The sequence below is a fragment of the Pipra filicauda genome, unplaced genomic scaffold (genome assembly GCF_003945595.2).
Source record: "Pipra filicauda isolate LSUMZ 115617 unplaced genomic scaffold, ASM394559v2 scaffold433_size896684_pilon, whole genome shotgun sequence".
NCBI classification, from domain to species: domain Eukaryota; kingdom Metazoa; phylum Chordata; class Aves; order Passeriformes; family Pipridae; genus Pipra; species Pipra filicauda.
This window is the reverse complement of record NW_024104569.1, coordinates 844289-856863: the sequence shown is the minus strand read 5'-3', so window position 1 is coordinate 856863 and position 12575 is coordinate 844289. Positions and strand designations below refer to the sequence as shown.

General features: G+C 38.4%; 1 protein-coding gene across 1 annotated transcript; it reads right to left on the bottom strand.

The window, feature by feature from the left end:
- Positions 1 to 1305: 1305 nt before the first annotated feature.
- PTPDC1 (protein tyrosine phosphatase domain containing 1) lies at positions 1306 to 11822 on the bottom strand. Its single transcript, XM_039385767.1, is given in 10 exon segments — positions 1306 to 1875; positions 2645 to 2755; positions 4332 to 4517; positions 5247 to 6454; positions 7137 to 7274; positions 8037 to 8155; positions 8378 to 8458; positions 9111 to 9282; positions 11390 to 11537; positions 11540 to 11822. Coding segments are annotated over 10 exon segments (2478 nt in total). The 5' UTR covers positions 11738 to 11822; the 3' UTR covers positions 1306 to 1758.
- Between the last annotated feature and the right edge of the window lie 753 nt (positions 11823 to 12575).

Below are 12575 nucleotides of genomic sequence, written 5' to 3'. Positions count from 1 at the left end.
GCTATTTTTGGTTTTATCCATGATGGGTTCAACCAGATGTGGTGTCCAGTTTGGCCATAATTGTAAACACACTTGTCAGTGAACCAAAAAATGTACTAAATAAAGAAGTGCCCAGTCCTACACTATCCATTTACACGGGCTGTGTGTTGGTAATTTTTCAAATGCCAACACCTGACATTAACTTCAGAAAGGTTATTTATTCTAGCTGGAGCTAATGATTTGTGAAAGCCCTTGTTCATTACACTGACCTAAACAAAACTGACCTGGTTTCTGCACCCCAAGTGTATTGGGGTGTAGAAATAAAAAGCTAAAATACACAGCTAAAGTAAATAGCACCAGGAATTGGTGCTGGCTCTTTGGAGCTGTTAGCTGTAATAAACTCAAAGAATTTCTTGGGAAACTAAGACACTTGCAAATGCATTTCAGTGTTCCCAAGCCTGACTGCTAAGGCATGCTAATGTGAAACTGCTTGTCATGTTGCCTTCCCTCTTCACAAAGCTGGGTTTGTGTATGTGATTCACATGTGATATTTTCCTTTCAAGTGTGCTTATTTTAGGATGATTCTACTTGTATGGATCTGAATTTCATATAAAATCATGCAAGAGTTGAAGCATGTATAATTTATATCTATTTCAAACCGCTCTATTTTTATCTCTAAATATTAGTCATTTACATTAATGAATAAAAATATTTTGGAAAAGGACAGATTCTTGTTTAACTACTTAAATATATCAAACTGGATAAACTGTTGATCCTGCAAACTGGCATTCCAGTCCAAAGCCAAAGGCTGGAATCCAAAACTGCAGTTATGATGATGTTCCAGTTGTTTCTGTCTTATTAGATAAAAAGGTCTCTACAAAGTGTATTGCGGATAATAAGTTTTTGATTAATTATTTTTAGTATTATTATGTTACACTTATTTATGCAAGTTTTTGCTGAACATAAGTATGGACAGAATTATATCCTTATTAAGATTTCACAATGAAGTGGTTTTTCATTTAAGATCAATAAAAGTTTAGCTAATAAGGTAACGTTTTACTCTTATTCTAAGCACTTAAATTGCCACAGTCAATTTCCTGTTAAAAACTGTTTAAAGCTTTCTTAGCCAGAAAAAGTCTAAATTAAAGGCTTGATAACTAATACTCAACACAATGTGTTTCTCTCCTGCAACACCTTTTAGAAACACACTGGTTACAGTTATTTAAGAGATCTAAAGGAAAATGTTGCCTGCTGTCAATAGCAGACCTCGAGATCTGTCCATTATTACTCTTTGCCTTATTTTAAAATTTCTAAAAGGAAAAGCAGTTTCAATGGTTCAGCCAATATTTATTTTCTGCAAAGTAAAATGAAATTTACATTAATGTAAACATATGTAATCCATAAATATTAATTCATCAAACCTTTGTGTATCATGGCACTGAACTTATGGCAATGGTGTAACTTGAAAATAATGTTTCTTGCCAACAACAGAGGTTTCTAAATCAATAAACACATCTGAGAACAGGAGAACCCTTCACAATATAAAAGCACAGTGCCTGAAAACCAAATGCTACAGAGGATGGTCACACAGGAGCTCTTCTTTAAAGCTGTGTAGATTGAACAACTGTCGCTAAAACTCCCTCTAAAAAAATAAAATTATTTGTTAATAACTATTACCTAAAGTTAGGTAGATCATGCCAGGTAGCACAAAATACAGTAGCTGGAAAATGCAAAATAATTTGGTAGGCCCATCTAGTGCTTCGGCAGAGCTTGTAGAAATCAAGAAGGATTCTCTATTCCTTCCTTAATCCTTTTCCTTTTTTCTTCCAGTGTTTGTTTAAATACATTTTTCAAGGTATTGTAAACATATGGTCCATTTTCAGAATCGAAGCTTGTCTAATAAAAGAGAAAAATTTCAGTTCAGTTGTTAAATAGATATCACACAGCAAAACCCAAAGTAGATGCCCAACATTTTAAAAAGTGGCTTTGAGATTTATCAGAGAAGGTATGTGTTTGACGGAGTGCTTCATGCTAAGTGTTTTCAGTTTTATGCTGACTAGACATTGAAATAAATTAGTAGCAGGAGAAATGTCATGACTTTTAAGAGGTGACATAAGAGATTAGGAAGCAGCATGGTGAACATTCTGTTCAAATTCAGATTTCATTGGCTGAACTGCAAAGAAAGCAGCTCTGAGCTGAGCAACAGCTTCACCTGTCACTGTTACTGGATGATCCCAAAAGCAGAAGGTATTATCCACATCCTGCATTACAGGTCTGAAACAGAACTGGATTGCAGTGTAATTTCAGAAAATGGTTTAATCTGATGGAAAGACTTCTAGCACAGAACCTACCAAAGCCTTTGGTAAATTACTCTCTGTGATTAGTTAGTCTCACCACTTAAAAATGATCTTTTCCCTAAATTGAAGATGCCCATGAACTGGCAGTGGTCCAGAAACAGAAAAAGGAGACTCAAGGATTAAGGCTGTAGTGACAGAGTTTTATTTTGTTGAGAATATTTGCTACCCTTTATGTAGGCTGATTATTATAAAATGTAAACTCTGAACTAAATAAGTGTGAAGGAATTACTGTAATTTTTCTCACAGAGCCCTTTGTGATTTAAACCAAGTAAATGCAATGCCATGGACATTTATTTAAGGTTACTTGCCTTGGTGAAAGCTTTAATAGCACGAGCAAGTAAGGCCTCCTCCACATCACCTGGCAGCATCTGCAAGTTCACCACACAGTGTAAAATACAAAGGATAGTCTGACACTGCTCCTGGTGGGTGAAAGGAACAGCAGCTCATTAGAAGAAATATTTCCATGAAAAACATTTTAACATTCAGGTTTTGTTAACTGCTGTTTAAATATCAGGCTTTGCCTTCCTGTATTGAAACCTTCAGGTGCAGGAATTGGGGAGGGAATTCCCACAAGCCCAAAGAGCCTCTACATAATTATTTCATTGCAATGGAAAAAACTGCTCTCAGGTACCACAAACTGCTCTGGGAATTTCCAGGAGGTCAGATGTGCATCTGGAGACTTACTTTTCAAGATCCCCTCCCTGAACATTAACGTTCATGTCAATTGGCATAGAACAGGTGAGATTTCATCTTTGTAGCCCAAAATGCCATGTTTAGGGCTCCTTCCCCATCTAACTCAGGATGATCTTGCATCTCTCTCTGTCCTTCCAAGTGTCCATAACCACTAAAGGAAGCTGGCAGGGAGACTCCTGAGCAAGGATGCATAAAGGGAGCAACAGATCGTTGTGGCTGCTCCTTCCCATCCCTTTTCCAGCTTAAGAGCATCCTTAATTAAGACACTGGAGCATCTGCCATACAAGCAGCCTGCTCTAGGCAACCCTGTTTTGAGCAAGACAGTTGGACCAGAAGGTGTCCAGAGGTCCCTGCCAACACAGCTCTTGTGGGATTCTGAAATAATACAGGATGAGATAAGGAAAGATAAAATTATTATTCCTTTCCCAATCATTTGTAGCAGGTGCCAAGCAGTTTTTATTTAATATAAATAGAAAGTCAAAACTCTGATAGAGTGGAAGAATTCTTAAGGAAGAAACATGATGTTTTCAGATAAACTTGGGAACTCTGAATGTCGTGTCATGAAGATGGTAACTGCACATGAAGTTCTGACCACCTCTTGATTAGTAGCTGTATTTTTGGGTATCTGGAAAAGTAAAAGGGGCTCTATTTTCTTCAAAAATACTTCAGAAACAAAGAATTCACAATGAATTAGGAAATTAATTTGTATAGTTAAGAGATCAAGAATGGAGAATTTTATTTATTTTTTAATTTACCTTTGTAAATTTATCTTGTAAATTTATTTTCCCTTTGGGGAAAGCACAATTAAACAGTTTGGGTCACAAGTACCTATTTATCATAGGGATTTCACAACACAGGTGGCCACAGTTCTAACTTCTGTAGAAGAATTAGGCCTGGCTTCTGCTTCTTTGAATTAGCAGATTCTTCCTATTCCTTGCCCCAGCTCTTCCGAAGCTGCCAGATTAAGATGTTGGCACAGCAAGTAGGACAAGCATAAAGTACAGCTGCCAGATGTGACACAACAAAAGCCATCCATGGAGTCACAGAGCAAAGGTTTCTCATCTTTGCCTCTGGATCTCCAGGTGCAGAATTTGCAGGGAAATGTGCTGAAGTTGAGCTGCTACTGGATGGTGTTCAAGGACTGTGTCTGGTACTTTTCTTGCAATATTCATCACCACAGTACTGATTACAACTCCTACTATTCCATACAGAATGAATTCTCATCCTGATTTTTAAAGGGCTTTTTAAAAGTGCAATTCCCTTCCCAAAGTTAAAGAATGAATTGACAGATCCAATATCTACCTTTCTCAGCAAGTAGAGCGCTTCCTGTGATTCTGTGCAATTTTTTGCCAGCATGTCAACATCATCTTTGGATATAATAGGTTCTTTAAGCTGCTCTATCCAGGACCACATCAAGCTGCAGAGGATAAAAGGATCTCTCTCGGTGCAGATTTTATCCCAAGCTCCATCTCGAGAATTCAGTTCTTTCTTAAAACAAAAGAAAGCAAAACAAAACTGGAAATGCATCATCTATTTACCACTGCCAACGTTCCCTTTGACTGTAGCAGTACTTGGCTGCTTATGTTTCAACAGGAAAAGACTAAAAAGTTACCAAAAAAATTTTTTTTTTCCGAAGTATCAACATTAATCAGCAGTAACACAAGTGATTCTTTAAAGTGGAAGGATGACATAAACAGTGCAGCTGAGAACCTCCCAGTACTCTACTGGAATACATAAACCAGCTTTGCATTCCAACTTCAAAGCAAATGTTGCTGGGAGGATTTGGTTCTGAGGATAAGCAACTTAGTTTCTACTAAATTCTTTTTCTTTTACTCACAGAGTCCTCTGATTAGTTCTGAGAAAGCACTGATGAAAACCAACACAGGTCTACCTTAAAATCTGTGCTATTTTTTGCTACCAGCAGCCAAGTTACAAGCACAGATAATGGCATCAATTTTCCCTAGGTAGAAAAATGAAGGAACACATCCTGAAGTGAGGTCTCTACCCTCCTGCTACAGACCAGAAGTTGTAGGTGCATTTTGCCAGCCTGTGAAAGAGCTGGCCCATAACTGACAGCTACAATTATTTACTGAACCACATATAAAGTGCTGTCCCAATGTGCCACTTCAAAGCTCCACGTGGTGTTTTTGCCATTCTAGGAACTAACCAAGGTGAAATATGCAGAGCCCATAACAGGGAATCAAGTTAAAAAATTACCTGCCATGTTTCTACCTTCTGCTTCACTTCATCCTCTTCCAGAAATTCATTTATATCTGCAAGTGCTTTCGCTGCCAAAACTCTTCGGGCTTCCAGACTTAATTCTGACTGCACAATAATGTGTGGGATTGTCTCCGACACATCTCTGCTACCTTGGCTTTCGTATCCAATGGAAAAGTTCACTTTGGAAGAAGAAGAAGAATCGGAGTCCTCGGAGGCGTAGACTGTCCTGCCATACATGTTAGTCTTGCGGTCCTTCCTGGGGCCAACCTCCTTGGCCAAGCTGTGCCTCGGCATTCCGGGTTCCCTGGCGTTGTGGATGGAAGCGAGGCCTGAAGAGAAGGTTCTGCTGCGTTGGACTTCTTTGGTGGAGCCCCTCCTGTGGCACAGCGAGGATCCGTCTGTCCGTCCATCCAAATTAAACCTGCCCTGGCTCCAGAACATGCACGTGTTGCGCACTAAGGCTTCCTTGTGTAACTCCAGCTGGGGCTTCGGCTCACCTGGGGCAGAACACTCCTCACCACTGTTCTGCTTGAGCTTGTTGCACTGCAATATCTGAGCAGGCACTGTCCAGACAGTGTTGTCTTGTTCTAGAAGAAACTCAGTTCTCCTTAAATCTGACTCACTGTAGCTTAGACGCCTTCTCAGATGAGTAAGAGGCTGAAGGCATTCGACATTCCTTCTTTTACAGAAGGAATCACACTCGTGACCCAGGGAGCAATGAGAATCCTGGGTCTCAAAAGCAGAGGAGTGGGTGTGGGATGAGTCTGACATCTCGCTGTCCTGCCTGGCAAGGTCTTGGTCGAGCTCTGTGGACACCAACTGAGAAACAGCCTTCTCGATCTCAGCTGAGAGGTCTGGGATGTCCAACAGCTCTGCCTCTACCACCTGTCTGTTTTCAGCCAAGTCCAGCAGCAGTTTGCAGACCAGGTAAACCAGCTTTGGCACGTGTTTGAGGTGCCTGCTCTCGTAGCCGTGGAGCAGATGCCTCTGCCGGGTCAGGTACTGGGACAGGGTCACTGTGTGAGCCTTGGGCTCACAGCAGGCAAACACATTTCGCAGGGGAACCAAGAACTGAGTGAATTCCCTGATGCACAGCAACTGCCCCCTGGTCTGGATGGAATTAGGCCTTTTTGCTCTGACAAAAAGAATTGCTTGATCAGCACTCATTCTTGTGGCAAAAACTAAGTAGCAGGCTATTAGAACACCTGGAAAATACAAATAGTTAAAGAAAAATACAGTAAAAAATACAGTAGTTAAAGAATGGCCAGACTAAAGCAAATACTCGGTGGAAATATAGGATAGAAATTAATATAGGTAAAGACACTCTATTACATGATGCTGTTATTTTATTAATGTTGCATTTGATGAACCACAGGATAGTAAAGCCCTTCTCAATACCCTTCCAGTGAGAGCTAGTTGCTCACCACAGCATCTCCAAGAGTTCCATCACACTGTGGACACGGGAGCAATGGGGGCTTCTATGGGAAGGACACAGGCAAAAAGGACTTGAAAATATTAAATGGAATTTTAGCTGCTCCACCGAATCTACCTGGTCTAACAGTGATTGGCAGGTTTGTGAATGTGTAATAAATACTGGACAATGGAAGTGTACCAGGTGAATTTTTCCCACCCAAAAGCACCTGTCACATTTGCATGAAATGGAATCGTGATACAGATTAAAAAATTCTCTAACCTTACAGGTTTCTGTTTTTAATATACTAAAACTGAACTCCTCTAGCCATTGAGAACATTTTGACAGAGCACTTTTAACCATTTTATAGATGTACATCTAGCAATGATATAGAATGTAATTATTCATGATTTACAGAGAGACTTGTTGGCATTTTTACAAAAACAATTGTGTTGACCCTGCAGTAGAGCACATACCTGTCCTCCCAAGTCCTGCATGGCAGTGAACAGCCACCCTCCCCTCCTGCAGGGCAAAAGCCATCACTTTTACCATGTCAAGTATAGTAGTGAGAGATGCCACTCCATAATCCTTCCATCCAAAATTATAAAAATAAACTAAAAGAAAAAGAGAGGAGACAGTGATTTTCTGCCGGGCCGAATGTGAACTGCGTAGTACTATATGCAGAGATGACTAATAACAAATTTTAGTCCTAAAACTGCATAATGGAGCTTAAAATCTGACTACATCTTGTTTGCAAGAGATTATTTTCCCATTTCTCTTTTTGTATTAAAAGATACACAAAGGTAGCAAAGAATTGTCAAAGTGAAGTTCAGCCAGAATGTAAAAGCTGTAACAAACCTGAGGTTCAGCCAGAATGTAAAAGCTGTAACAAAACTGAGTGATTGGAGCAGGATTACTGAGCTATATATAGAGAGAGGGCAATTTTTTCTTTTTTAGAAATAAAAGCACTTCTTCAGTCAACACCTGCTTCTTACAGAGAGGCACTTTCTCTCTTGTCCTCACATGAAATAACCTTTTATAGTCTAGATAAGAAAACATGAGTTGTACCAGAACTTGAAACATCGTTAATGGTTCATATATTTGTGAACAAAGAAGAAAAAGGAAAATTTAACTAACTGTTGTCCTTTCTTCATTTTAAACAGCTGAACATAAACCCTACATCTCTCTCCACATAATACATGACCTTCAATAATGTGTTATTTGCTCTTGATTATATTTGCCAAGTTTCATGTTTACATCCCATTCTGTGCAACGTTTCTTACAGAGCTGCTTTTAACACGCAGGGATTCAAGCAAAAATACCTTTAAGAGCCAAAGTCAATAATTAATGAGGAAGAGCAGCAGGAGGGAACTTACTTCCAGCCTCCATAAAGGCTTCAGGAAGGTAGGTGAAGCCGCTCTCTTGTTCCAGAGGGTTCCCACAGCTCGCATGCTCCCCAGGACGCTGGAGGTTAATTACGGTTTTTATGCCATATCTTAAGGAAGGAATAGATGAGTCAAAGTATTACATGCAGCCAAAATCTCATTATCCCTTATTTTCTGAAACACACATTTGTTCTTAGTGGAGAATAAATCTTTACCTGCAGAGCGTTAAAATGAAAGGATCTTTATCAACAATCCAAATCTATGTTGAAAGAGAAAATGGATCAGGAATTACACTAGTGATACTTACAATAAATAATGACTGAATTTGTTACCTTTCAAACTGCTCAATAATGTTGTACTTTTCAATTAATTCTGTTGAGGGTCGAGCCATAGCCAGGATGTTATCTGTTATCCTGAGAAATTAAAGAAGTAGATAATAATGTGGTTATGAATCATTTCTTGGGTATGAGTCTACCAAAATAAGAATACTGTTATATTCAATAAAGACAGAAATACCTTGCTGATTAATTAGAAATGAATTTTTAAAAAATTCCACTATCCCGTAGTATTAGTGGTAAATCTTACTAAGCTGATCCAGATACAAAATTATCAAAACACCATTACTGGAACTGTTTAAATGCCATGACATAAGTAAAAATTCCTTTGAATAGAAATCTGGACTCAGATGCTGGTTTGGACTCTAAGGTTTGTAAATGCCCTTTAATTATCTGGTGGCCAAAAAAAAAAAGCCAAACCCAGTAAGAATGCAAAGATACACTTCATGTGACTCTTGCTGCATATGAATGTCCCTCTGAACACACACCCAACATTATTTCATCTGCTCTAAGTGTTCTTACTTTTCAACTCTACTACGAACTTGTTTAATTAGTTTGCACCTTAGCCTGCAGCCCAGTTTTTTTTTACAATTCATGACAGATAAGTATTTATTCCTTTGGACCTGAACCAAACTCTCACCATTACTCATCATTACAGCGGCGACCACTAACTCTAATTCCCAACCAAGCAAAAGCTGACTGGAGAAAAAAACCAAAAGCTGCTTCTCACCAGGAGGAGTAGAGGCCTTTGACGGCCTGCTCCTGGTCGCTCCAGCGGGCGGGGTTCTCGTACTTGCAGGCCCGTCCCCCGCAGGCCATGGAGCACTGCATGTGCCCGGGGATGACGTGCCGCAGCCGCTCCCCCACCTTCGTGTACTTGGCCGTGGGGCGCCGCGAGCCTCCTGCAGCACAGGGAAAGCCGGGCTGGGTCAGGCGAGCTTGGACACTCAGCCCTGCCTTAAAAGCGTCGGGCCGGCCTCAAACCGACGGAGGTACGAACAGCAGAGCGATATGAATATATACATTAAAATAAAATATTAATTACGTGTGCTATATTATAGAGGTATTCAATAGACTAATAGATTATATAGAGATTAAATAGACTATTATATAGATATTAAATGCACTTATAAATATATAGAAATATATAAAATATATATTTCAGACTCATCAGTTCAACTTTAAACGGACGAAGTTACAAACAGCAGAAATATATATAAAAATATTTATATATATAAATATTTATATATTTTATATATATTAGACTATAGACTTATATAAAATTTCAGACTCATCAGTTCAACTTTAAACAGATGAAGTTACAAACAGCAGAAATATATATAAAAATATTTATATATATAAATATTTATATATTTTATATATATTAGACTATAGACTTATATAAAATTTCAGACTCATCAGTTCAACTTTAAACGGATGAAGTTACAAACAGCAGAAATATATATAAAAAATATATTTATATATAAATATTTATATATTTTATATATATTAGACTATATACTTATATAAAATATATATTTCAGACTCATCAGTTCAACTTTAAACGGATGAAGTTACAAACAGCAGCAATAGATATAAAAATATAAATTCATATATAAATATTATTTATATATTTTATATATATTAGACTGTATACTTATATAAAATATATATTTCAGACTCATCAGTTTAACCTTAAACTGATGACGTTACAAACAGCAGAAAGATATAAAACCATATATATTAATAAATATATAAATGTTTATATTATATAGGTATCATTTAGATTATATACTTATAAATATATATAAATACATATTTCAGACGCATCAGTTCAACCTTAAACTGATGAAGTTACAAACAGCAGAAATAGATATAAAATGCATATTTATAAATATATATAAATATTAATTTTATATTATATAGATATTGACTAGACTATATACTTATAAATATATATAAATATATAAAATATATATTTCAGACTCATCAGTTCAACCTTAAATTGATGACTTTGTGAACAGCAGAAATATATAAAAAGATATACTTATAAATATATGTAACTATTATTTATATATTATATAGATATAAATTAGACTATATACTTATATAAAATATATATTTCGGAGTCATCAGTTTAACCTTAAACTGATAAAGTTACAAACAGCAGAAATATATAAATATGCATATTTATAAATATATATACATATTTACATTATATAGATATCGATTAGACTATATACTTATAAATATATATATATATAAATATATATTTCAGACTCATCAGCTCAGCCTTAAATTGATGAAGTTACAAACAGCAGAGAGATATAAATATATATATTTATAAATTTATGTATAAATATTAATTATATATTACATATTGATTAGACTATATACTTATAAAGAGAAATATGTAAAAATATGTATTTCAGACTCCCCAGTTCAACCTCAAACTGATGAAGTTACAAACAGCAGAAGTATATAAAAATATACCTATTTATAAATATATATAAAAATAATAATTATATATATTAATTAGACTATATACTTATAAACATATAAAAATATATTAATAGATATATTTCAGACTCGTTTTTCAAGTAAGGATAGTGAGGGGAAAAAATTGCTTGCATTAGTGCAGAAGTTTTTTTCTAATGAAGTTAGAGGTGCGTGATAGCCCTTGCAACTGAAAAAAAAAAAGGCACAGTCCTCTTCATCCTGAAATCCAAAACAGTTAACCAGATATTTGGTGTATGCACGAATGTGTGCTTCCGTTTTACCTGTTGTTTATAACTGAGCTGTCGGAGTAAAAAGCATGTACTATATACACATATATATACATTGTGTATAATACTTGAGTAAGGAATCAGCGAGCAAAATACAAAACACGGGGACAAAATTAAACCACTGTTTCATCGACGTACATAAAATACAGTTCACAGAACCGGAGCACAGTAACACCAATACAACACCCAGAGCTGCCGACAGTCTTAATGAAAAGTACTTTACTTTTTTTGTCGGGAAAAGTTGCATCCAGCTCCTCGGGGCTGAGGGACGACAGAGCCACCATCACGCGGTGGGTGGACGAGGAGAGCAGCTCCACCACCGAGCTCCGGCGCCTCTGGCTCATGCGGAGGAGGGGGGCGGAGGAGGAATGCCTCCGGAGGAGGAATGCCTCCGACCCTGGAAAAAATGGCTAAAGATGCTGACGGCCGAGCGCCGCCGCGGCGAGCCCTGCATGGCCGCCCGGCCCCGCGGGCACCCCGAGGGCACGGCGAGTTGCTCAGCGCTGGAGTTGCGGGAGCCGAGCACCCCTGTGCCGAGCATCCCTGTGCCGAGCGTCCCTGTGCCGAGCATCCCTGTGCGCGCCGGTCCTCACGGGCTGAGCGGTCGCCATGGCAACTGAGGATGCAGCCGTGGGGCTGCTCTCCTCGCCAGGGAGTGCAGGGACTGCGTCTGCTCGGGACAAACTGTTCCGCTGCTCGCTCGATGAAAATAGTTGCATTTCAAGTAGGTAATTTTCAAAACGCGCTGGGAACAACCAAAACGTTTTCCATGAACAATGGGAGTATTTAATTCCTTCTAAATAACAGGCATTCAGAACTTGCTAAGACACAAAACACTCAATTCAAAAGAACAATCCAAATGTAGCTGGAGGCTCTGCCTCCTGAGAGATCTGTAAGGAAGTACATTATACTCCCCCACCTCTTGGTTTAACATTCCACAGGCACCTCTCCTCCTCCACTTTGCTGCTCCAAAATGCATCATTAGCTGTGCAATGACTGGGATTAGTGTGTTCCTACTGAAATGGTTCAGCACTTGATGAATTGTGTGGACTGTTGGCCTGGACCATTCATATCTGCTAACAAAACACAAGTTGTTATTCAAAACAAAAGGCTGATTTTTTTTTTCTGGCCGCAGCTTCTTCATTATTAGTCGTGTAGCCTGAGAGAAAGCAGATTATGTGGAGGAGAAGGTGTGTCACTTGAGTGCTTCAGGCTTTCCAAGGTAGCTATGCAGTGGCAAATTGCCTCCCACTTTGCTTCCAGTGTGCTAATGAGGAGAATGAGGTGGCCAGAAAGATTGCAACTCCCTGAAAAACAGAACTGTGTGGAGAACAGACTACAGTGATGCTGAAGAGCCTTTGTCACCCCAATGGCTGTGCATTAGGCTGCACTGAAAGAGGAGGGCTGGG